Source organism: Manacus vitellinus, unplaced genomic scaffold (genome assembly GCF_001715985.3).
Source record: "Manacus vitellinus isolate BGI_N305 unplaced genomic scaffold, ASM171598v3 scaffold_54_pilon, whole genome shotgun sequence".
NCBI classification, from domain to species: Eukaryota; Metazoa; Chordata; class Aves; order Passeriformes; family Pipridae; genus Manacus; species Manacus vitellinus.
The window spans coordinates 2,279,801-2,305,661 of NW_021940645.1; the positions used below are offsets into that span (position 1 = coordinate 2,279,801).

The following is a 25,861-nucleotide window of genomic DNA, read 5'->3' on the forward strand; positions in this document are numbered from 1 at the left end:
ACCATTTGTTCCCCCTGCAAAGGTCAAGGGGGAATGTGTGACAGGATCTGACTGCCAGCTCCCTCTGTAGGACAGATATATGGGAACTGCCCAGCCTGTTCCTCCCCTCCCTGTGTGATGAAAGCTTTCCCTGCAGTGCTGCCCACCTTGCCCTCTGCACCCCACAGGCAGGGGCTGGGAGGGGATACTCTGTGTGGGGTTATCTCCCAAGGTGTGGGGACAGGCTGCGGGGCACCACTCCAGTGCCAAGGGCCACTGCCAGGCAGGGTGTGCAGCTTCTGCCACGTTCCAAAGCATTGCAATGGGGAACTCTGTGGCTAATTAATTTCTTAGACGTTTCTACCACGCTGGCTGTTAATTAAAAAAACCAGAAAACTCCATTAACACATCCTTAAAGGGCAAGTGCTTTACTGCAGGTCAAGTTTAAACAGCTAAGCCATGATGTAAACATATACTTGCTCAGAAGCTATGTATTTCCACAATGGAGCTCCTTTTAAGCAACTTTTATCTGTGAACACCTTCCCAAACTGGTTGATTTTTAGCCCTATAATATATTGGATGATATATACTTTAAGTTAGTGCAAACACCTTTTATATGCCAAAACAAGCAATGAAAAAAAGCTACCTTGTTAACTTTTCTGATGTGTTATACTTAAAAGCACTTTTCAGTATATTGGTTAAAAATTGGCTGCTGAAAGTAAGAGGTGCTTTCAGCAATTCGTGCAGTTTAAGAATTAAATGATCAGGCCAGCTCAGGAGAAGAATATTGCAATTTATACAATGTTGTGTTTGGAGGTTTTTTGCTATCATAAATGTAATTGTTTTCTTTAAAATGGTAACAATCATGTCTACTGTTTGTTGCTAATATTAGATTTTCTTTTTTTGTGGTTTCTCAAGATTGCCAAAGCTAAAATAAAAAGAATCCTCTTTTAGCTCTCAAAAATAGAGGACTGGCTTAGACAATTAAAGACGGAGTTTAGAAAGAAAACAAATTTCTACTTTACCTTCTCCCTGACTTCTGTGTTTGGTCAGCACAAATACAGTACTAACAGCAGAACCTATGAGAGTTACACTGATTCCTCCAAATCTTGTCTCAGAGATGAGTCCCACAGCTCCCTGCAAAGTAATTGGTCTAATTAGGTGGTAGGAAGGAGCTTCTTTAAATTCCTCAGAAATTAAGACGTGTCATCCGCTTAACATCTTAGCATCTGTTACTGCCTCTTGCACATTTCTGCACTACATCAGCCTGAAGGACACTTTCCTGGACATTTCAGAGAGAAAAAAACCCCAAGCCCCTATAACAGAGAAGAAATTGGCTCTTTTTTCATTGGGATGAAGCATGTAAGGCATTTCAACCCCTCCTTATTTCTCAGTTTGGTGCATGTTTGCCTGGGTGAGTACAATAATCAGTTTGCTAAGTAAAAATATAGGAGAATACAAACATAACCTTAAATCCTGTAGTAATCCTTACTGATGTGGTAACGTTGTCCTGAAATATTTTCCTTGGCAACTGATCCCTGTGCAAATGTTACCCTCTGTGTTTATATATTTGGAGTTTTGTTTCAAATGGGCTATTTTGAATCTCTAACAGTCAGTCAGTAGAATGACAACTAATTTGTTGTTTCTTGTTTTTTTTTTTTTTAACTTTGCTGTTGTCTGGCAGCAAGTAAGTAACTGTTTAATTATGGCTAATTGCTCATGCAATAGTAGGCATAATTTTAAGACAGAATGTGCTTAGAACACTGGGTAAGAATACTGGCTAAGGTACCAAAGCACCGGAGAGTTTCAGACTTGTATGTGTAGAGTAGGAGAGAGGTGTGCAGTCATGACAAGCTGAAAAGGTTCATTTTTCAGTGAAGCTGTCTGGAAGTGGTTGAGACTTTTTAGAGAGATCTTGCTACTTGTTTTATTTCTGTTTGTTTGGGGTTTTTTTTAACGTACGCTCTCGATTTCCTGCTATGTGAATACTGGTACAGTGGCATGTAGAAGTAAAAATATCCATACAGATACAGTTCTGAGAGTCCATTGCAGCAACTTGGTGTGTTATGCACTCATAGTATTCCCAAAACAGCTCATGTTTACTGAGAGTCAAGTAATTAACTGAGACAGCCAAATAACTGCCACCTATAAAATGCTTTTCTTTGGCTTCTGTTTTGTTTTAATTGCAGTTCAGGCAAATTATGCCCCCTATTTCTTTGATAATGGAGCCAGAAGCACGAACGGGAACATGGCACTTCTCAGCCTTTCAGAGGACACACCTGTTGGTCAGTATTAAAATTAGTATGTTTAAACTGTGAAACTGGAGTTGCTTGCTCTTATGATTAACATATATATTTTGTTGTAGATTGTTTTTATAATCTGTGATCCTACATGGTTTTCTTTCTAGATTCTAATTGGCCTCAATTTAAAATGACATGTTTGAATTGTAGCTGCAATTTAAAACACGAATTTTAGCTCCCTTTTTTTTGTCCATCAATCTATTCATAACTTCACAGCACAGAACCTTTGTGGAAAGAAATAAATTCACAGTGGTGAGAGGCTTCTTACCAATCCTGTAAATGCTTCTGTACATTGAATCTGTACACTGAAAAGTAAGAGCCACGATTTTCTTTAAACAGTTATCAAATTTTTCATGTTTACAGTACAAATGGTAGAAAATGTTTCCACTTGCAGTGAAAATTGCTTTGTCTAAACAACTGATGGGTTTCAAAAAGGTTTAGTTTTGGTTTAGAGAAAATTCAAAAATTGATACAGCTTTCAGATTTCAGCATTTTGATGCAGGTCTATCTTCTTTAAACTGTAGTTGCATTAAGAAAAAATAAGAACAAAAGATGATTTATAATCCCTATTTTGCATGGGAGAAGAATAATTTCCTAACATCTAAAAAATTACAGGTAAAATTTATTACAGTGATGAGCACCACCTTTTCTTCCAACTTTGCATTGAGGTTTTGTTTAGAATTTTCTTCTGTTTGTTTGTGGCTTTTACAGGCTAAATCAGAAAAATATTTACTTATTGCAAATTGAGTACCAGAGGACCCCTTTACTAGCTGCCTCATGCACAGAGGAGAGAGATGGCTCTGTAGTGAGTGTTCCCAGGGCTTAGGCAGCTGAGAGAGGTGAGGATGAAGGAGGGATCAGAGGGCACAGCCTCCTGTGGAAGCCTGACACTGCCACCCACACCTTTCTAAACAAAACCAAGGTCACTCATTGCTTTGGGAAGCAGCTGCCTGGGTTTGCTCAAAGTCTCCATTTCTGACCCAGTGGTGTTAATGCCAGACAAGAATCGTGCTGGGCCTTCTACAGCATGGGGAGAGGGTGATTGGGAATTCTCCTTTACCTGCTCAGCTTGAGAAGAGGAGGGAGAGAAGGCAGCATGTAGCATAGAAGTGACACATCTTGCTGATGAACTTAAAAAGAGCTTGCTTATGATGCAGCAGGAATTTGCTATTGCTTAGTCAGGCTCAAGTGGAAACCTCAGCTGAAGGCCAAGAGTAATGTAGTGGCACTTGTAAGAGCCAAAGGCAGACCAAGGAGCTGCATTTTTTGCTGTACTTCTGCCTGGATTCACGTGGAAACTGCACTTGCTCAGTCTTGGCAATCCCTACAGTTCTGCTGATTTCTGGAGTAAGATTAGCCAGTGGAATCACTTGTCTAAGCATAGCTGAGGCTTGTAATGCCAGACAGCCAGAAAATGGGACCCCAGCTCAGTTTGTTTGGGGTGGTGCTTGCCAACTCCACCGCTGAAACCGCAGGCAGTGCAACTTGCTTGCCATCAAACTCCCACTCCCTGATGTGGTGCCAGCTCACAGACATTTACAGAGCATCAGCCTCTCCCTGCCACCACTGGGAGCCTTCAGCCACCTGCATGGGGATGGGGAGCTAAAGATGGCTCAGAGCCACAACACAGTCAAAACGTCCTTGCTGTCAGGACTGCAGTGCCACACGGTCTCTCAGATGACAGCACTCCCTGCAGCAGTGAAGTACAGCACTAATTTCCACCCACTGCTTTTGACTGGGGCTCCATCAGCCAAAAAAGGAGAGGGTGCATGCCTCAATAGAAAACAGCAGAGTGAGAGATCAGAGCTGTGTTAGTGCTCCTGTAACTAGCCAGAGTAAGAATAATGAGGAATACCCGATGGGCTTCTGCATGTGCTTTTGTAACGTTAGCAACTAGATGGTGTACAGATGTCCCTGAAGAGTTTGTGCTTTGGTTGCAGCAGTGATAAAGCTCAAGCTGCTCTGTCTTCAGTCCTGCTGTGCATCATGCCTGCTGGCTTCATCCAGAATGTGTTTACATGTGTTTAAATTGGCTGGCTTGTACTTCTAATTTGATGCATAAGTGTGCTTTAAAAAACAAGAGAGAAGCGGCTTCTTGCTGAAAGCTCCAAAGGGCCTGTAGAAACCCTTGGAAAAGGGAGATAAGGCCTTACTTTAGAGAAGTTCAAGTGTGGTTGCTTTGCCACGCAGATGCCAGTGCTTCTTTGGGCTAATTCCCAGAACACCTTGCCAAACAGCTATGAGTACTGCAAAGTCCTCTCTTTTGAAAGCACTTTTGGATATTCCATGAAAGTGTGGTTGCTCGGGGTTTGCTTAATGTAAACTGCTGCTGGCACCTGCTGCCCATGCCAGCACAGCCACTCCTCGGGAATGCTTTGGCAGAGAGGCTCCCAGAGGAGGGCACAAATGGAGCTGACAGTTCAGTGCTGCAGTGCTGGGTGTGCATTCAGCTTTGTACAGGGCAACAGTCCAGTGCTCACATGAGGCCACAGTCAGCTTTGTGCCAGGGCTCAGGGAAGGCTCACACATTGCCCCTGCTAAATGTCTACCAGGCTGGCCCTTTTCTGTGGCCCCAGTGAAGGGTATCACACTGAAGAGGAGGCTGTTGTTCTTCATCACTCTGCTCCAATCTCCTCCAGAAGCAGGAGAAGGAATCTGGGCTCCCATGCCCATGTGTAGCCCCAGGCATCCACACTCCAGGAGTCATCTTTTCATTTTGAGCAGGATGATCAGTGACAAAACAGGGGAATTAAAACTTCCATATGTTTGATTCTGGATGGCTTCACTCGGGCTTATGTTCTGCAAAAATGGGCAGGTTGCTATTAGGTCTTCTCTGTCCTTACATAAAAATTGGAGTTATGGGCAGGATGCTTTTCTTGGCAGCAGCTGGTGTCTGATCTGAGCAATGCCATGGACAGCAGCTTTAATGAACCTCCAGAAATTTTACAGTCTTTGGCCCTGCTGAGATTGCAAGCAGTTTACAAAGTGGTATGTGTTAGTTATATTCCCAGGCATGTGCAGGCAAGGGACATGCAACATTTTGGAACACTGAAAGGAGACAATGGGTTCTCTGTGTGACTGTAGAAAAAGAAATTGCAGTGCTGCAGCTGCATGGACACATCAAATTCATTCCCATGCTCATATCATCCCTAACTTGACCTTTTTTTCCCTTGTCCAATTTTGCTTATTTACAGATAGTTGATACTATCAAGTCTACCAAGTTGCATACATTGTACCATGTTATCATAAAACCAGCAAATACTATTTCTGTGTGAATGCTTGAAAGTATCTGCAGATTTCCAGGTGCTATTTATTGCTGCAGAGCATGAGACCCCTTAAGGTAAGAAGAGCCAGGACAGCAGCCCCCTCCAGTGCCAGGCTTAAGAAGAATTGGAAAAGTTATGAACTGCAATAGCAGTTGTAGTTTGTGGCTGTTTGGCAGGGCAGGTGGGTAATTAGCTCTTTGTGGAGAGTTGCCTGTGTACATGCAAAATGTGTGTGCTCCTAATCAAAGTCTTAAGCCATGAGTGGGATGCTATTTCAGGTTGTTTGTTTCATCTTACCTCTTAATCCCTGTAAGACCTCATTGTGGGGACAGAGTGGGGCTGGGAACAGCTGCAGGGCAGGGGATTGAAGCATGCTCAGAAGGCCTAAGTTCATTACTCTCTCAAAGCCCAACCATCATCAGTGCTCTGGAGATTTCTGCATGCCTCTTATCCTTGAATTTTCCTTTCTGTTTTTACCCTTGCCCCCAAAGTGAGCACTGCCCCCCCCCTATTAAAAGCCAGTTTGCAGTGGCAGTTCTTTGATCAAAGCTACAGCTGCCAGCCACCTATCACTGGCTGACTGACCCCCTCAGTTCCATCCATCCTTCAAACTTACCCTGTTCCTACATGCTCCTGATCTCATTTCTTCACATCAGTCACAGCTCACTGTGTAGAGGTCCCCTTGTCCCCTCGGGTATCTGCCATTCCTTCCTTGTTTTTATCCCCCTGATCCACTCCTAGGAAAGCTGGGAGGCTACCAGAACAGAAGTGTTAGGCACAGCCTGCCTTCTGCACCAGTGTGGCAAAGCAAGCAGTGCACAGAGCAAAGCCCCTCACAAAGCTGGACACTGCTCAGAGATGTGATGAGGACTTGCAGGTGTTACAGCCTCCAATGTTGTTCTAAGTCTTGTGAGAGAACCTGCAGATACATCAGAAAATCGCCCTCAAATGACTTCCCCTTGGAGTTGGTTGCTGTGGGTGCTGCAGGGGCATGTTGTCTGTAGGGTGAAGTTTCAGGCCCCATGCTGAGTGTTTGCTGCAATATCCCCTCTCCCTAGGGCAGGCATTTGCAGCTGCAAGGCCTGTTTCAACTGCTGCTATAGCAGCTGTGGCTTTTGAGCTGCTGATCCTGGCCATATCCCCGCTTTGCCAGCCACCTGGTGCACCAGGGTGCAGGGAGGGAGCAGGAGTTGCCTGGGTATGCTCTGGAAGGAGTGGTAGCTGGCAGTGAATGAGAAAGGAGACATTTTTGAGGTACCCCTGGTGTGTAGTCCATGTCCTCCAGGAACCTGTGCTCCTCTTTGCTTGGGGTGAGCTTAGAGTGTAAAATAGCCATCTGTAGGCTTTGTGTTAACTGTCCACTTCCTTTCCTGATGGGGAAATGACCCTTGGCTAGGACAGGTGGAGAGCAGGCATGTAACCCCAGGCAAGATGGTGTTTACTGTGACACTGGGAACAGAGGTATCCTGTCCTGGGAACGTGGCCATGGATATCCCTCTCAGCATCTTGTTAACAGATGTCAGCTGTGGTGGCAAGGACAATGGCAGGACTAAGCATGAGTCCAAAATGTGCTTGGCTTGTTTAACTGATGAGGGGGATTTGATTGCTGAGTGTTGCACAGCAAGAAAGGGAGAATGTGTATTCAGTGAGAGGGTAAAACCAGCCCCAGAGCTTGTGGGCAGAGGCTGGCTGTGATTAAATTTGAGTCAGAACTGAAGTAAAATGGAGCAATGGCATCATGGGACAGCCATTTAGCCCGAGTGGCAGGAGCAGAGAGCAAATGACTTTTTAAGATGGAATAGGAAAACAGAGTGAAAGCCTGGCATTGCTCCTGGGAAGCAGCCATAGCAGCAAGCAGTGAGTAGCTCCCCAGGACTCCCCTCTCTCAGCCTGCTGCACCATCCCCTAGGTACTCAGACCATCCTGCTCTTCCAGCTGGGGCCCTTACATGGCATTTGCCATATCCCCAATAAAGACTCTTCTGTTCCCATATGTTTCTGACAGGGAGAGGCTGTTTACATGGTATTCACTGATTAGATTTTATCTGTCTTTTTCATTTATTTCCTTTTCAGCAAGTAGAGGCAGCACACTGAGAAGAGATTTTTAATTGGCATTAACACTGTGCTGAGAAGTGTTCCCGGGGGTGTTAATGATATGGAGAGTACTGTGCAGTGAAATTACAAATTGGAAAAAATAAGGAATTATAATGAGTTAGAAATAAATTTTGATCTACAATGAAAAGGCACAGAAGTGTTCTGTACTATGAAAAATGAAGTATCAGCTTTAGCTAAAAAGCAAATGGTCCAGTTTAAAGATCAATGATGTCCATCATTACTTGCTCAAAAACCTCAGTAATCTCAGTCTGTATCAATATTAATGTTTTTTCTCACATTTAACAACAAGAAAAATTCTGTCTTGCTTATAAGACAATTCATAGAAAATGTAGGAAAGAAAACTGTGATATTGGAAGAACAAGCTCTGGTTCAAATGTGTTCACATAAACTTTCAGAGTCTGTTTTTCTCCAGCCCTGCAATCCCTGAGGAGTGGTCTATAGTTGGTGAACTGCCAGCATGGGTATTTCAGGGCAGCCACAGCACTAGACTTTGTGCCTGGACATTGCTCACAGGCTCCAAGAGACCTCAGATGTGATGTCCATCCTGGTTTTCCACTGCACAACACTGGTCAGCAGCTACCAAAGACAATTGTGTGAGCTAGAAACAGGCAGGATAGGCAGAGGTATGTAGAATGAAAGGCACAGGAAAAGCTAATAAGAAGGGCAGAAAAGCAAGTAAGAAGTAGAAACAACTAATGACCAAAAAAAGGCTGCAGAAAAGCAGTGTGTTAATAACAGTGTCACTCAGATGCTGACAGTTGACACCTGAATTCTCCCTTTGGCCCCCAGCTGAGATATTAAGACAAAGCTTTTGGAAAACAAGAATAAATGAGTCAATACTGGTGTTGCAGAACCTTCAGAAGTCTTCAAATATCTGTCTCGTGTGTAGACAGCAATATCAGGAGGTAGGTGTCCTTTCAGGACACTATTTTAAATTAGCCCCGGTTTATTCCTCTCTTTGCATTTCCTTGTACTTACACAGTTCAGCTGTTGCAGTCAGAGAAGCCTCATCATACTGCTCATTGTGTTTCCCTAATAATTTTCAGAGATCACACTTACAGTGTGTTGTTATTTTCTACTCTGTTTTGTGGGAAAAGTGAAAGAAAAATGTAGAAAGTGTTTTGTAGTTTTGTGAACTTCTTTTGCAAGTCTTGACTATTTGTTGGCCAACTGAACCAGCTCGTAACAGGATCTGTTGTTTGTGCTCCTGTAGGCTCACTGATTTTTGCAATGTGAACACTTTTCTGTACAAAGTTGCCCAAATATTGCCCTGGTAATTATCATAAGAGAGTTTGCTCATAAGTGAGAACAGATTCCACATGGCTTGGCATAATCTCTTGCTATGCCAAGAAGACGACCATGTTTTCTAAATATCACCACTCATTCCTGGATGTTGCATGTCCATTAAGCACCAAGCAGCTTCACAGTTTGCATGCCAAGGAGTAAGCAAATGAGATCTGAAAGGTTGCCTTGCAAAACTGAAGAAACATTTGAGAAGCTGACCTGTGAGTGCTATGGGCACGACATCAGCCAAAGCCTTAGAGTTAAACAGAAGCTTGTGGATCAGGTCAGGGGAAAACCCCACTGCCACTGCAGAGAGGAGACGAGAAAAAGATTGTGATTTTTGAGTATAGAATTAAAAATCTCTGAAACTCAGGGCCAGAGCAGTTTAAAACTAGGGTCTTCTGGGTTCCTTTAAAGTGTTCTTCCTTAGCTTTGTGCTGATTTTCTTAGCAGGGATCTTTCCATCTTATATTTGATTTGCATGCATGAACAAAACCCACTATTAACCAGTGACTCACTTGGCTACAGTATTTCCAGTGCAGAGGACTTCATTAGATGTAAAGCACAGTTTCTGTGCTTAACCTCTACCACTTGAATATCTCAGGTAATTTACCCAAGGCACAGTGGATTGAAAGGAAACAACAACAGTGGTTTATATTTCAGGTTTAGTTAACTGGTATTTGTAAAGTGCTTGAAGTTATTTGAATGAAGGTATTAATGCACAGGAGGATGACAGACATGGAATTTAAAAAAAATAATACTAATAAACACTCTTACCATATTTTGAAAACATGAGTGTTATAACTCCCCCGGGAAGTATCATTTATGATACACAAAGTCAGTTTACTGGAAAAACTGGCACCAGCTTCTCAAATGTTTAGAAATAGAAATAGCAATCTCTACCCCCTGGTTGTGAAGGAAGTACATTGATGAGTTGAAAAACTTTTTCATTGGTATGAGCATGAGTGGGTGTATCAAGTAGAGAATTTAATAAGAGAAAGCTAATGAGGGGGAGTAAAGTAGGAAAGAAGAGTTTTACATCTATTAGTTCTGAAAGTGGGAAAGTCTAAAAATGTCCTTGCGCCTCCTGGTGCAAGGGTCCAGAGCTGGGTCCAGTCCTGCAGGAGCACTCCCTTCATTTGCCAGATTCTCTGCCTGCTAGTTTGCAGTTCTCTTGTTCCCACAGAGCAGAGATCTATGATGGCCTTTTGGTACTGCTGAGATTGTCACCCAGTTGTACATTAGCATCACTTTGGCTCACTTGGGCCAAGAGTTAGTCGAGAGCTTGTCACCTATGTAAACACCTGTATGTGAGCAGTATTGATGTAGGTTCAGTTCCACAGGAAAGGGCCTGAAGGGACAGAAACCAGCACTCATAAATTTGATTTAACCAGTTGGCTAAAAGGTGGTCATCAGGACTATTGAACTGTCTGCTTATCCATACTTCCCAGTAGGTGGGTTTGATTTGCAAAACCTTTGCCTGTCATGGGGTAGATAAATTCCTAAGGAACAGACTAGTGAAATATTCACTGATTGAAGTAACCACAGGGAAATGCTGTTGAATGTCAATTTTTCAGGTACCCATGTGTACACTCTGAATGGAACTGATCCAGAAGGGGATCCTGTGACATATGACCTGACCTATGAAGCTGGATCAAGACGCTACTTTTCTGTTGACAAGAACCTTGGAAATGTTACACTGATCGAGGAGCTTGACAGAGAGGTACAGTCAAATGGCACCACTCTAGGTTTTTGTAGAGTTTTCCTCAGTTTAATTTGATCTGTGGCTTTGAGGGACAATGCCAGCTTATTTCACTTGAATCATTTAATACACTTTGCATTTCTAAGACATGATACTTCACTCATCCCATAGTTTTCCAGTTGACTTGTACCACTAACACTGCTATCAAATTTTTCAGCTGCTATCTGTCCAGCTTTTGTCAAAAGAGAAGTTTATTCTTTATTTCTATCTTCTCCCACCCACACCCCATCAAGAGCTTAGGGGCAGTTACAGTCCTCAAATCCTCAGACAGGGGACTTTCCTGTCATTTGGAGTAAGTAGAGATTTGTGTAAGCAGTGTTCCAGGACACTTCTCTAGTTTATCACAGCCCTTTAATCTATGTAACTATGTGGGTTAAAGATGTTCCCAGCAATAGTGGCCTAAAGGCAGCCTTATTCTGGGAACACAGGCACTGAATCCTTCACATCTCCTTCACAGAGAAAAGTATACAGTACTTGGTAAACCCTTCAAAATACTGCATGCTGGGACAGAAAAATTTTGAACCAACCATGCCTTTTTAAGGGAATGTTTCTTGGAAAAGATGAAAGATTTTCATTAGCACTTTACAGAACAACAGGGATTCCCAAATCTGTTGTGTGACAACAGGTCACATTCTGGGACAGTAGCCACAGAAAGTCCAAGGAGCCCAGAGGTGGAGTTTCTGAGGGGTCTTCCTAGCCTGTGCTGTGATTGCTTTGTGGGATTAGTTGCTACTATCATCTACTTGCCTAGACACATTTAAATCTGCAGTCCCTTTTACAATCAGGGCAAACACCATCTCTCTAACAAAGGAACTTTCTTGATTTACAGAAGGAAGATGAGATTGAAGTTATTGTCAGTATTTCAGATGGCCTGAGTACAGTAAGTATTTATGCTGTAGCTTGTCAAACTCTCTGTCCCCACATACCTCCTCTTATTAAATTACCTTGCAGGGACTATCTCATTTTATCAGAAAACATAATGTCATTAGAGTTTTACTTCCTGTTCCAAGAGCCACTGAACTCACAGTAACTCAAGTGTCACTCCATCTCCTTGCTCAGCTATTTGAGGATAATTACAATGTGGTGTGAGCTGAAAGATGAACTTAGTGGCCTGCAGAATTACTGCAGAATTGCAGCAGCTTCCTATGAGGTCTCCCTGCCACTGCAGTAGGATTCATGCCTAAGAAAGATACGTAGGCTTTTTGGAGAAATGCATGATATTATAGGAACTAGTGTTGGGGACCCAAGAACTGACTGTCCCTCCACCTCCACAGTGTTTCTCTAGCATGACATTAAGAAGATTTGCTTTGGCTCAGGTGGTGGGAGTTTTCTTGTCTACTGCTGGATAAAGCTTTGATCATGTCTAATCATTAGGGACTTATCTGAGGCGTTGCACAAGCATCCATTCCTACTTCCACGAATTTTTTTGGCATTTTCAATTTGTGGACTGATGCTGTTACAGTCAGGATAGTAGTCTGCCAATAGGAGGACATGAGCTTCAGTACTAGAGGTACCACAAAAGCAGGACCTTCTTACTATCCACAAGACTGGATAACATTAGAACTCCTCCTCATCTCAAACAAATTAATTGAGATAACTGCTAGAAATGTTTGGGAGGTTCCAGCATCTTACAGGCAAAACTGCCCTGGCAACCTCTGTGAATAGGAAATAATGGAATTGCATCCACATGTCTGCTTGCAAATAACTAGGAGGCTTTGTTGGTCAAATACATTTGCTTCTGAATTTTTTACAGGAAAACACAGGTTTTGTTTAAAGTGGATTGTTACATATTAGTAGCATGTATTTGTACATCCAGATTATGCATGCTATTAACCTAATATCATGATATCAAACAAGGCATAAATGAATGCTCATGGCTTTCAAGTACCAACTTTTATGTATACCATAAAATGTGTCATGGTATCTTGAATACCATAAAGAAATAAAAAAATCCTTGAAAATCAGACCCAATCTGTAATTCATAAAATACTCTGAGGCTTATTCTTTAGTTTTGAGGTATCTGAGTGTTCTCCACAAAGGAAATTCTTCTGGATTAGAGGATTTTCTGTATTCTTTTGCATGTGCTCAGTCTTGGTAGTGCACAGATGTTCTATTGCAACACAGTTTGTCATTGCCTTTGACTACAGCTTAGCAGGCAAATAAATGGGTACATGTTGAAAAACAGCTTGAGTCATAAATGTGTTCTTTATATTCTACTCCAGGTTTCTGAAAAAGTCAGGATCCTTGTAATGGATGCTAATGATGAGAGCCCAGAGTTCATCAATACACCTTACATAGTCGGAGTCCCAGAGGTTGGTGAAGTTCCTTTGCATAATGGAAGTGTATTTCTATAGGATATAAAGAGGGGCTAGTATGTTTTCAGCAAAACAACAAGATGTGCAGGACTAACTTGCATTCTTTTGGTTTAGGGTTAGGGTAGATATTTAATATTCACTTCAAACTTAGGGAATAAGTCTGTAGGTACTTAAGGTGTGCTGGTTTTGGAGTAAGGTCCAAGATATGAGTCACAATGGGAATAGGATACACTCTCTTAGATAAGATTTTCTGTTATTTTTATTCTACAAAATATTTCTTCCTTCTACTTCTCCACCTCTTCCCTCTTTCCTTTCTGCTCTTTGTTCCCCTCAGTGCTCTTACGTTCCTTCTACCATCACTCTCTTTTTCTGCCTCCTTACATGCTCATTTTTGACTTCTTCTAACTCACCTGGTTTTCTGCTTCTGTGTCACTGGTAACTCTTTCTGGTCACAGAACACTCCCTCCAGCAGCAGTATCTTTAAGATTGAGGCAATAGACAAAGACACGGGTTCTGGAGGAAGTATCACCTACTTCTTGCAGGTAAGGTATTGTCTGTACCTTCAAAAATCTTATTTACTGAGATCTCAGAAAGCAGATTAAAAATGGATTTTGAGGGTGGGGCCTGTCCTAGTGCCTATTGGACCGATTTTGTACTGTGCATAAGAAAACAAGCATTGACAAAACGTATGTGGTTTGACTGCAAGCGGCCAAGGGCAGTCCAGCAGGCAGGAGGGGGAGTTGGATTTGTCACTGATACTCCTGTGCTTGCCAGCAGGACTTCTCATGGCAAGGCCCTTCCTTTGGAGTGACAAGGAGAACAAGTTCAGCAAGTAATTTTGTATGCTTATGGGATTTCTAAAGCACGAAATGGCTTTCTTTAGAAAGCAAAATGCACTGGAAACCCAAATATGCCCTTTAGTGTAGCAGTCTGGTGCATAATTGATACCTGGGTCCCAGTGTGAAATATGAGGTACTAAGTGTTCTCACTGACAAAGCTGGGACTGCTTGACACCAGCTTTAAGTTATTGCCCACTGCTGAAGAATTGAAAGGGCTCTGTATTTAAAGCTGAATTTTTGTGTTACAGATCTGAATTCCAAAAGGGCAACTTTTTGCATTATATCCTTAATATTCCTTCTTCCTACAAGCTTCAATCAAATTAGCTGCAGTTCCCCTTATTCAAGAGGCAACAACAAAAAAAAAAGAAAACCAACAACAAACCAAAAGTAAATTTGTTTTAATATTTAATTTGGACACAAATACAGAAGCAAGTTAGAAGATATTTACATAGCACTAAAGCTAATCCTGTTAAGAGCTTGGGTATACTGTGAGAGAACAGCTTAAGTACTTTATTGAAATTTAGCTTTGATTTCACAAATTATGATCCATTTAAAATACAGTCTGTGCAGGATTCAGTTTCACATAGAGCTTTTTCCAGTGGGCTGATATACTACAAACCAAGGAACAGCAATTTCAAACTTCCGTGTCTAGTTTACATATTTGTGTGGTGAAAAGGATACTAAATATGTGTATTTGTTGAAAAAAATGTCTTTTGGCACAGTCTCTGAGAATTCTCAAGTTGCACAGAAAAAAACCTCTCCCCAAGTTTGGTGTGGGTGGGTGGTGTCTACTGAAACAGCCAAGATTATCTGACAGTGGCCACTGTGTATGGATACCAGAACAGAGGTGTTTGTATGGATACCTCCAGTTCAGAAGAAAGGAGGGAGGTATTTTTTAGGCCTCTTTGAACATCAGATGTCTTTTAGACTTTGCTTGTATATCGCAAAAAAAACCACCAAACCACCACTATATTGACAATAATCTATACATGCAACCTTTCTGCTTATTTTTTAATATTGTAGGACTTTGAAACACTAAGGGGTAACACCTTTTGTTCTTCTTCCTTTTCCCCTCATCTTTTTTTCTGTTCAGCCTCCTTACCTCTCTCCATGCAATGAACGCTTTTAACCAAAGTTTAAAATTTCACAGTGAAACACTAAAAGATTAAAAATATCTACATTTGAGGTAACTGATTTATTCTGAATAATGAGAGGCTCGTGGTCGGTTCATGAATTGTTCATAAACACAGAGGTGAAATTCATCGAATACATTATTCACCCAAACCGTATCATTATTCTAGTCTTCTCCCTTAGCAGATGAAATAAAAGATGAATCCCTATGGCAATCTTATTTCCATACCTGTAATCTCTTGCTGTTTCTTCTTTCCTTTTCTTCTAGAACATCCACTCTAACAAGTTTACAATAGACCGTCACAGTGGAGTGCTGCGCATCAAAACAGGGGTCACCCTGGACTACGAGAAATCAAGAACGCATTTTGTTGTCGTCGTAGCCAAGGTATAAGGCTTTTATCTGAAACTGGAGGAGGGTGGGGTGTTGTGTTTGAGTAGGACTGATTAGTTCAAATGCAAGAGTTGTACATGCAGGCAGCAGTTACTCCCTCTGTAACGCCCGGAGGTGTGGGGGGTAACATGGAAAAGTGAGGGAGGAAAGGTAACCGGTGTCTGCTGCTGAACAATGTCTGGAGGATTTGGGATTGGGTTTCCCATATATCATTCATGTCGTCTGTGTTTGGAGAGTCACTCAGAAGTGAGGGGTTGGTGTGAGCAGCCCTGGCTTTAAGAAGCAGCAGGCTTTGAGTGCAGGCTCAGGGCTCCCTCATGCTGCCAGGGCACAGCCCTACCATCACAAGGACAAAGTCCCAGCAGGCAGACAGTGCAGGTCACAGTCATCACCCACAGTAAGACACAGGGCACAGCTGGACCCAGCACAGCACAAATTATGGACTTCTTTTCTGGAATGATCTGTGGGTGTTTATTTCTTTCACTTCTCTTTTACCTCATGGCAGCAGCTTATTCAAATCCTGCAAATATTGCTGCACATCCCCCCTTGCCACTGTCATTCCCAGCAATGCTGTGCCTGTGACAGAGGATTCATAACAGGCATTAAAAGTTTATAGATTCTGAAGTAAAGTCTTTCAGGATCCTGTGGGGACCTGTCATACAGACAGACTCACATGGGTTCAAAGAGGACAATTTTGCTGTTACTTACAAGTTTCTCATATTTTATGAAAAATGTATGAACCTTTTTATGTATTTATTTAGCCAAGGTTTGTTTGAGGAGAAGTAACAAAATTTGCCTTAAATGCTGCCTTTGGGGCAGTAAGGAAGAAAAAAAAGAGCGTGTCTTTTCCAAAAAATGGAATTTTTAGAATTGGTACAGTAGACAGGTTGAACAATTCTCACCCTCACACACCAGCATGACCACTGACCTCCGGCTGGTGCTCTGAGACTGAGGGTGTTACAAGCTTCTGAAATTGCGAGTCATCTTCCTAATTGGCTCTGCTGTATCAGTCATGCAGAGTTGACTGTAGCCAAGTCCCCACAGACTGTTTATACACCGTGGCTGTCTCACAGTTCTCGGCTGCACAACTCCTCTGTTCTTTCACTTTATCACATGAGAATCCCTAAGAGACTTTGAGCATGTGCACGGTTTATTTCCCCCAAGAAATGCACTACCTTGCTACTGTGCATTGTCCTGTGCTTATGACAAGACAATATATGGGATGAAAAGCTGTAGACCTTAGTTGCTAACCTTTAGTGTCGGTTTCTGGCATTCTTTTTTTCCCATCAAAAAATTTGAATTCCCTATCCCCTGTTTTGTTAATAAAATATCATGGATGACTGTATATTTTGGCCCAACCACTTTTAATATAACAAATTACTTATGAGACACTGCAAGCTGTCTCCCTAATCAGAGAAGGAGCAGGACAAAGAGGAGAGAGAAGGGAATAGGGCAGCACAGATTAATTGATGTGTTGAGAGAAAGATTCCTGGAACTCTGCTTCTGAAGGGTCGTGAGGTCCATGCAATGCCATAAGCTGATTTGCAGACATTTGCAGAGGCACCTGATGATGACTTCTCTTCTAGGATGGTGGTGGGAAGCTCAGGGGAGACAACAAAGTGTTTTCAGCCACAACAACAGTTACTATCAATGTGGAGGATGTTCAGGACACTCCTCCCATGTTCATCGGGACTCCCTACTATGGATATGTCTATGAGGATACGCTCGCAGTAAGTGCTGGTTTTCATCTGTGGGAGAACAAGTGTGGCCTTTCCCATCTCAGTCAGGATGGCCCTATGGTTTCTAGCACAGGTTTTATTAGAAATGGGACCTTAACTCTGATTTGACTCCTGAGTGAAATGAGCTGACCAAATCTCAGACTTGTTCTTATTTACATCTATTGTGAATTTGCCATGCAAGGCTTTCCTCTGCTCTCATTAACATCAGAAAGGATTCTGCCCATTTATGTTGGTCTAAGCACAGGCAATGACTAAGAGCTCTTCCATAGCTCAGACCTCCAGAGGCACTTGGCTGAAGGCTTAAGCAGGTTGCCAGTTACCTCACCTGAACACATCATGCTAGAAGCCTTTGTGTGTTGTGTGGTCTCACAGTGCTCATATTTTCTGTCTGTGATCACTCTGCTACCAACAATTGGTTGTGTAAGATGTGGGGAGAATATATGACCAAATACCCCAGACTCTCTGTGTTGTCCCATGGGCATCACCTGGGGAGAAGCAACCCTGACACCTCCAAAATGCAGGATGCTTTCTGATCAGTGATGGTTGGCTAGGCAGAACGGGCCAGGAAGTCTTCCCAGGCCTAAAACCCACCAGACTATCAAGCAAGCAAGGATATACTTAGGAGAACCAGTTACAACTGGGGACTTTAAGCCACATGTTATGCTTGGAGCTGCAAACTAATGAGTTTTCTCTGTATCTAAGCAGTGATATGATGCTGTGTATGGATCAGCTTTTGCCCTGATACATAAGATTTAATTAAAACTTTCCTCATACATAGGACAAGAAACAGTATCTACCCATGAAATTACCCAACATTAGGCTATTGATCTGTTTAACAATGTGATTGCACACTGTTCAGCTGATCTTCCCTTGAGTTTCAGGAATGATCATGTCTTTATTTTCTGTCCTTGGCTCCAATGTATACTGCAGCCCTTGCATGACAATATACTGCAGTTCACTGCAGAGGCTGTTACGTTTCAGCAGGGCAGAGAAGTAATGCTTGTGTACTTTGCAGGTGTTTAGAATCAATGATATTATGTATATCGATTTATTCTGCATAGTTACATATAGATCTTGAAATAACTATCAGGTGCACACAGGAGTTACTGTTTACTGTGGAAATGGGAGTCAATAAATGTTAATTACATCCAGCTTGAGCTCATAACTTACACCATTATGATATAATGATGGGAGCACGAATCGGTCCTTCCCAGTGTGGGTTTTGCTATTAGAATGAACTCCACAGAGAGAAAGGCAATAGCTGATTTTAGTGGTGTTTGCACATTTGGTGTTAATTTTGTAAACTTGCTTCTTTTCTCCTTGGTGAAGTTGTTAGGATTTACAAGTACTCTGTCACCTTCAAAGGAATTGCACTGTATTTTGCCCAGTAGGCAGATTTTATTGCTGCTTCCAGCATAAATGATAATAAATACAGTTCTGTATTTCCAGTTGGTCTAACAAAACCTTGCTCTCGTTTGAAAAATTCACTCAAGGGTTGTCATGAAAATGTTCCTTGTTGCCATTTGTGATTAACTGACAGTTACTTCAATGTCCCCTGTTTTTGCAGCCCCAAACAGTAACACTTTAGTTCACAGGCCTGAATTGCACAGCTCATTGCCAGTTGGGTGAGCATTTTAGTGTAACAGTCATCATCACTCTGAGCTGATAGGAATAGTCATATGAGCAAACAGTCCCCAGTACACAAGTTCTGTATGTATGGCCCATGGCCACATTACTTGTGCAGAGAGAATGGCAATGAAGGTTTAAGGGCAGTTAAATCACCATCATTTTCATCACAATTTTATGCCCTAAATGTTCTGTGGGCCAAGTTGCTTTGTGATCTCTGTTTACTTTTGCTGCCTGTCTGAACTTAACTAAGTAGAACCAAAGTGACCTGATGACTCCTTGGCAGCTGCTGTGTCTCAGCAGACTGTGTGGCCACGGGGCATACAGTCATGCAGGAGCCTGCAGAGTAGGGACCAGAGTGAATCTTGGTATGGACCCAAACTAAACCTTGGGTTTCAGATGGGTTACTCCAAATCCCCTGTCCAAGTCTGTGGCTCAAGTCAGGTGTCCCTGGCTGTGGCTTCCAACTGCTCCTGCGACCAGCCAGCCCTGTGGCCACATGGGGTCTGCAGCTGTGTCACAGCTGGGGTAGTCACTGGAAACAATTTAAACTGTTGATGTAGGAACAAGGCAGAGTTAGTCCAAAAAACAGCATTCTGCAAAGCCAAGCACTTGGGTGGGAGTCAATGGCCCTTTTTGGGTTCCCCATACAGCACAAGCACCCACTCTGCCCCCAGCATCTCACTGCAGAAAGACTTAGAGAAGTTCAGTTTATTAACATGCAATTGCAATTTCACTGCTCTGTTCTTGGCACACAGACTCTGATCTCCCATTTCTCCCCAGGGCTCTGAGGTCCTCACTGTTGTTGCTCTTGATGGAGACAGAGGAAAGCCTAACAGTATTCATTACTGCATCGTGAACGGTGAGTAGGCTTGTCATGTATGAAATTTGAAGGGCACTCAAAACTAGATCTGACATTAAATTAGAATAGGATATGCTAGAGCTTAATAAAACTGAGACAAAGTTTCATGAAGTAATGTCAGGTACCTCAAACAACTCCACGGCCCTGTCTACCAGAGAATAGCTAAGATACAACTCAGTGACTTTTAATATCTGCTTCACAGAACTGTGCTTGGAGCTGTTAATGTTGCTGATTTGTTAGGCATCAGTAGTCTGCTTGTCATTTCAGAAAGCATAAAGGGAAATGCATTCACTGCTACTGAGCATCTCTATCATTTAATCTGGGAAGAGAGAGACCTTACTGGGAGACCCAGACATGGAATTTAGAGGCACATTTTTATTAATACTGTGATTAAGGTGGCTAAACAGTGAAGCCTCTGATTCCTTGGAAGAAATTATATTTGCTGGTGAAGTGACACTGGCGTACACTGCAGTGGAAGAAAGCAGTGTTATCAGAAGATTAATGCTTTCCATCAGCTATTCTGAAAGTGTCTGCCACATGTCTTTTAATAGCATAAATGTGAAACTTAGCTGAATTGATGATTCATTAGCTGGTGAAGTCAACAACTTAGCTCAACTAAATACCAGGCTACAACTTCAGTTTTGTTTGTTCCCTCTTCCTCCAAAACAAGACTTCCATTAGCAACTAGGGACCCCAGTTCCCAAGTGTGAGGGATCCCAGAACTTTGTAAGACAAATCTGAGGTGTAGTTGCAGAGCTATGGAGTAAGTGCTTCGTTGTGTTACATGACCTAAACAGCCAGGTCTAGACAGAACAGAGAGGGCTGTGAGATGGGACCCATGCTGAGGTTTCTCTTTAATGCAAGGGAATAGATAGGTAAAAGGAAGAAAACACTTAGAAAGAAAAGGTTGTAGATTGCAGAAGATGGAAAATGAGAAAAGGTGAAAAGAAAGGTGTAGAATGAGCAGTAAAAACAAACAAATAGGATGAAAATATGATAAACAAGGGGGAAATTAATTAAGGAGAATAAATGAAGGTGTAAAAAATGGGAAAAAGTCAAAGGAAAACAAGTTTAATGTGAAGAGATATTAGATTTCCAAAGAAAACAGAAAAGGACCAAAAGGGTTCTCTGGGATAAAAAAAAAGTATTCAAGAAAGAGTGGAAAACGAAGATGGAAGGGGATGACAGATAAGTAGCAGAAAATACGACTTCATGGGGAGCTGGATTTCCTTATGCACATTAATGAAGGATTTTTTTTGTGCTAAATGGAAAAGAGGGAAAGGGAATATGTCTTTAGTGCACAGAAGGTTGAAGAAGAAGAGAACAAAAGATCTCAACAGGTTTCTAGCCCTGCACCTCAGACACTGACATTATTTGTTACAAGTCATTATTCCAATATCTGCAGGCTGGGTTGTCAAAGGGCAAGAAAATACTAACAGCAAATAGGAAATTATTTGTTCTTAATAAGCATTTCATGTCCAGGGAGTGTGGGATAATAATGGAAAATGCTCCTTTCCTCTGAACATGCTGTACAAAGGAACACATATAGTGCTACGTACTCTGAGTTACCAATTTCCCTGAGATACCTAGACAATAACATGAAGTATGGTGGCTTGAAACCACTATTGACTTAAGCTTCTTCTCAGTCAGAATACGCTTTCCAGTCCAATGTATCTTAATAATTGGCCACTGTGTGAGTCGATATCTGTTCAGTGTTGTATCTAGTGAGCTTTAATGAAGTTACAGTTATTGCAGGTATTAGCAAAAACAGGATACTATTGGATGGTTTAAAAATCAGCATTGGAATTAAGACTGAGAAAAAGAAAAATGACTGAGCCTTCAGGTCATCATCCTTTATTTCTGAAGTCTTGATCACCTTCATTTGAAGGGATTTCCTCCCTTTTCCTCTCGAAGGTAGACTCTGCTGCAACACTTGGTTGTGGTCAGTACTGTATGTGAGGCAGTGTGCAGGGATGGCCACAGCCCCTCAGCAAAGCAGGACAGAGCCCCCTGAGCTGCCAGCCAGTCCCCTTCCTGGGCACCAGCCTGCTTTTGGCTGGGATGGCAGGATGGGTCCTGATATCATGATGAGACACTGCCGCCTCTCTTCAAGCTGGCATTTGCTTCAGCACAAATTTAGGAAGTCTCTAGGGACTGCAGCCTGGGACTGATCTGCTCTTCAGATCGATGCAAGCTGGGTGGTGGTAGCAAAGTCAGCCTGCAGCCCTATCCTGCCTGTCAGACTCTGCCTCAATGCAGAAACCTTGGGGTTTACCCAGATACTCCAAAAAACCCTTTTTGTTCAGGACAGCCTTGCAACAGGTTGAGAGGTTTTTTTAACAACTAAATGTTTAAGACCAGAAGATGCTTCTCCAGAGATGCTGTCTGCAGAAAGAGTAACAGATTGTCAGACTTCTCACCTTAGCTGATATTAGTGAGAGAAATGTTCTTGTTTCTCAGACTTAATTATGCATTTGCTAATTACAATGACAAATGTCTATTTTTGTCTAAACCAGCATATAAAAAAAGACAGCATAATAGAAATAAATAAAAAATTTGCATGCCTGTTTGCTGAGGCTTGAAGGGAACCTTACCAGGGTGGGGAGAGAAAAGTGATCACAGCTACCCATAGGGGCAGAACTCCAGTGAGCCATTCCTAGGAGAGGAAACTCTTTTTGGCCCTCATCTGTGTTTTCATCTCGCTGTGACCAGTCATAGAAATGCTTCATTTTTCAAAAGTGGAAAAGATATGCTTAATGAAGTGTACAGTTGATTGCTCATGCTTGTTTCAGAGAAAGAGTGTGGCATGTAACTAGAGCATCATGGTTTTATTGCAGGAAGTGAAGGTTCATTTGAAATCAACAACACAACTGGAGCCATTTCTGTGATAAAAAGCCCAAATCAGCTCAAGAAAGAAGTGTATGAACTAAAAGTTCAGGTATGTTCTGTGACCACTTTCAGGCAGCTGACTTTTCCTGTTTTAGAAACTACCTCCTGTATTTGAACAGAATGCCAGGTAGTATAAAACAGAACAAATTGCTTTTGTTCCTTGGCCTATTTAGTATCTCAAATTACTTCTTTCAAATGAAGTCATCTTGTCCTAATTTCATCTCTAAGTCTAGAAAATCAACGTCCTTTACCATCTGTGGATACCTGTTCTCTGTGTTTCCAGATTTTATTGCTAAACTGGGAATTAATGTCTTGTAACCTCTGTATGATAAGATAGGTAACAGTCAAATCTGTGATTATTAATAGGACTGGGACAGATCATTCAATATCATATCAGCATCCATTCCTGAGGCACTGATCAGCCATGTACATGTTGACACCTCAGTGAACTAACACCTTGATGAGTTGGTATCCCTGTGACAGGCTGCATTATTTTAAGTAATTTCTAAAGACAAAGTATTTGAAAGTGTAGAGTTAAATTGTGAAGACTAGAGTGTAGAGAGTAGAGTAATGTTTAGAGTTAAATTATAATCAGTTTTCTTCAGCAAATGCATATTATTGTCATGGTAAGAACAATATTGTCTAAAGGCAGCTTTGAGGCTTTGCACATTGCCAGGACCACTGTAGCATCCCCAGGGGCCCTTGCTTGCTAGTGGGCTCAAGCAGCATGTTGTACCTGGGAGATCACAGAGTTCTCATGGTCTCAGTTAAACTGGGGCACCATTTCTTCCTCTATTCACACTGCTTCACTGCAGTCTGCTAGTGCTTCTCAGAGGCAGGATGGGTTAAGCCCTTGCAAGCTTTTCTGATCTCCTAATTATCTATGTGGTGACCCAGAGCTTTTGCAGGCTACAAAATCTACCTGAGGAACAAAAAGGGTGTTGTGTTACCCAGTAAAAAGGCATGTTAGAGGTAGCCTTTGCTTTAAAAACATCAGCCAGAGTTTCTGTCCTGGCAGAAGAAATGTCTTAGGTTCAATCCAGTGAATCAGGCTGCATGTTGGAGTTGTTGAAACCCAGATAGGTTTGATATTTTGGTTCAGAAAAACAGCTAGGTTTGCCTGTCTGTCCATACTATATCCAGTTTAAATTAAACTCATCTAGAATTATAAGTCTAAAAAAAGTATGTATTTTTTTCTTTTTTCAAATATTTACCTAAATAGCCCAAGTACAGTTTTTCTCAAAGTATTCAAGACTGCAGTCCTTGCAGCAACGTGACAATGAACTACTTGTGGTACTATAGTAAATTTAAACATTGTCTTCCTTTTCTATTCTGTCAACACTTTAGGCAAGCCATTACCTTGCCTCTATTGGATTATTTGTTTTAAAAGAACTGTTTTCACCTAGGGTGAGTTACTAAGCTCACTAAACTAGGAGATTTTTTTTCACTGGGGCTTTGTTGGGACTGGTTTATTACCATAATCTTCTAATCATCATAAGCTTTAGTGTGAAATGGACTGAGGTTTTAGAGGAAAATAAATCTGTGAATCTTTGTACAAGCTAGTGTGTTAAGGTGATTTGTACATGTGGAAAAATGCCTGAACGTGAATCTGAGGAAAGAGAAAATACCCTCATAATTCCTTTCTTTCTCCTGCCTGCTGCAGGCATCAGAAGTCAGCCAGGAAGGTGACACCTCCGAGCACACTTTTGCCATGGTGACTATACGTGTGGTCGACCTCAACAACCACCCACCAACGTTCTACGGAGAAAATGGTCCCCAGAACAGATTTGAACTGACCATGTATGAGCACCCCCCAGAGGGTGAAATCCTAAGGGGATTGAAGATCACAGTCAATGATTCAGATCAGGTAAATGGACTTTCACTTTTCCTGTCTTATTTTCTCAAAGACTAGAAAGAGCTGTCAGATGGGGAAATGTCATTTTAGGAATTCAGCTACTTCACCTGCATTCCCCAAAAGCCTAGGACAGACACAGTAGTTGTAGGGTCCAATACCACAGATAGCCTGGACCAAGAAGTATAGTTAGTCTGTCATATACTGTTGATGACAAGGCTGGTCCTAAACCTGCAGCCCAGTTCTTGTGGCAACTGAAGTTGAACAGTCCTTATGAACTTCCCCTAAGTATTGGTTACATTCAATTGTTGCCAGTGTAATATCCAACAACGTACTCCCTTTGGCGATTTACTTAGAGGTTCCAATCCCTTTAGTAACTTCACTAAAGGGAAGATGCTGTTTGTATCATCTCCAGCCCCTGCAGGAAACAGTAGTCTGTACCCTTACATTGTTTTTATTACAATATGTTGTCCTTCTGGCCCTTATGTTACAGTCAAGGTCTGCAGTGCATGCTTTGATAAATCATTCCCACTGGACTGATATTTTTAGGTTGTCTTAAAAATTATGCCAGAGCCAAACTAACTCTATCCAGGTAAAGGAAAAGGAAAGAAGACTCCATCCATCTCAGCCTGCAGTCTACTGACCTGTGATGCCGGTAGATACTATGGTGATGGTTGCTATAGGGATCCCTAAATACTGTATGAATGACATCCATCTGAGTTAGCCTGAGGTTAGGTAGTGACAAGAAAAAAAGCTTAATGCTTCTGAGAACTATATTACTATTGGAAAGGGCTCTCTTCTGTAACTGTGCTCAGTATTGTGCTGGTTTGATGGTATTGTGCTTTATCAAACCCACTGGCTTCTTCCCCTTCCCTTCTGCTGCTCTGCAGCAAGCAGATAAATGACTGCTTTCAAAGCAGTGCTATGTCTATCCTGCTATTGTCACAGGGGCTGCTGCTGCAGAAGGAAAGAAACGAAACCCATCTCTTTTATTTAGAGACAAAACATATATCTAGGCTGACAAAATATTCAGGCTGCAAGTTAGGCTGTAAAATAAGCGGAAAACATTGATAAATACACTGTATAGATTTCTTCAAGAAGCTTCCTAGTGCAGTGTAAGGCATTGCTCTAGAGGGGATGGGTTGCTTTTCTTTTAAGGCAGAGAATGCAATGTTTTCCCTTCCACATAAGATGAGTGTGTAGAGAGGAAAAAAATTAAACATGTCTGTTTCTGTCACAGCCATTAGTGACTCTTCCTTTTGGGGGAGTGGATGGTACAGGGGAGGAGGAGGAAGCTGTGGGCAAAGTCTGGTGTAGGCCAGATGGAAGTGCCATCTTTACATGCAAGAAAATCAGGCAGAAATTTCTCCCCCAGACCTTTTCAACAGGTAGAGCTTAGGGCTCAGTGCTGCTGTTCCTTCAGTCCTTCCTGTGTCCCATGGCTGTCTGCTTGGAGACATTGTCTTGCTCTGAGCAGACCTGGGTTCAGTGGACATCACTGGCAGAAATCAC

The 25,861-nt window shown here is 42.1% G+C and overlaps 1 protein-coding gene across 1 annotated transcript in view; it reads left to right on the forward strand.

Moving 5' to 3' along the window:
* The first annotated feature begins 1,229 nt into the window (after window positions 1-1,229).
* Window positions 1,230-25,861, forward strand: part of CDHR1 (cadherin related family member 1) — a 43,533-nt gene continuing 18,901 nt past the window's right edge. The window contains exons 1-11 of the mRNA XM_018081568.2: window positions 1,230-1,393; window positions 2,169-2,264; window positions 10,521-10,666; window positions 11,535-11,585; window positions 12,928-13,017; window positions 13,476-13,562; window positions 15,259-15,375; window positions 16,968-17,111; window positions 19,530-19,608; window positions 22,446-22,546; window positions 24,161-24,364. Coding sequence (XP_017937057.1) covers window positions 1,333-1,393; window positions 2,169-2,264; window positions 10,521-10,666; window positions 11,535-11,585; window positions 12,928-13,017; window positions 13,476-13,562; window positions 15,259-15,375; window positions 16,968-17,111; window positions 19,530-19,608; window positions 22,446-22,546; window positions 24,161-24,364 — 1,176 coding nt within the window. The 5' untranslated portion in view covers window positions 1,230-1,332. The remainder of the gene's footprint in view (window positions 1,394-2,168; window positions 2,265-10,520; window positions 10,667-11,534; window positions 11,586-12,927; window positions 13,018-13,475; window positions 13,563-15,258; window positions 15,376-16,967; window positions 17,112-19,529; window positions 19,609-22,445; window positions 22,547-24,160; window positions 24,365-25,861) is intronic.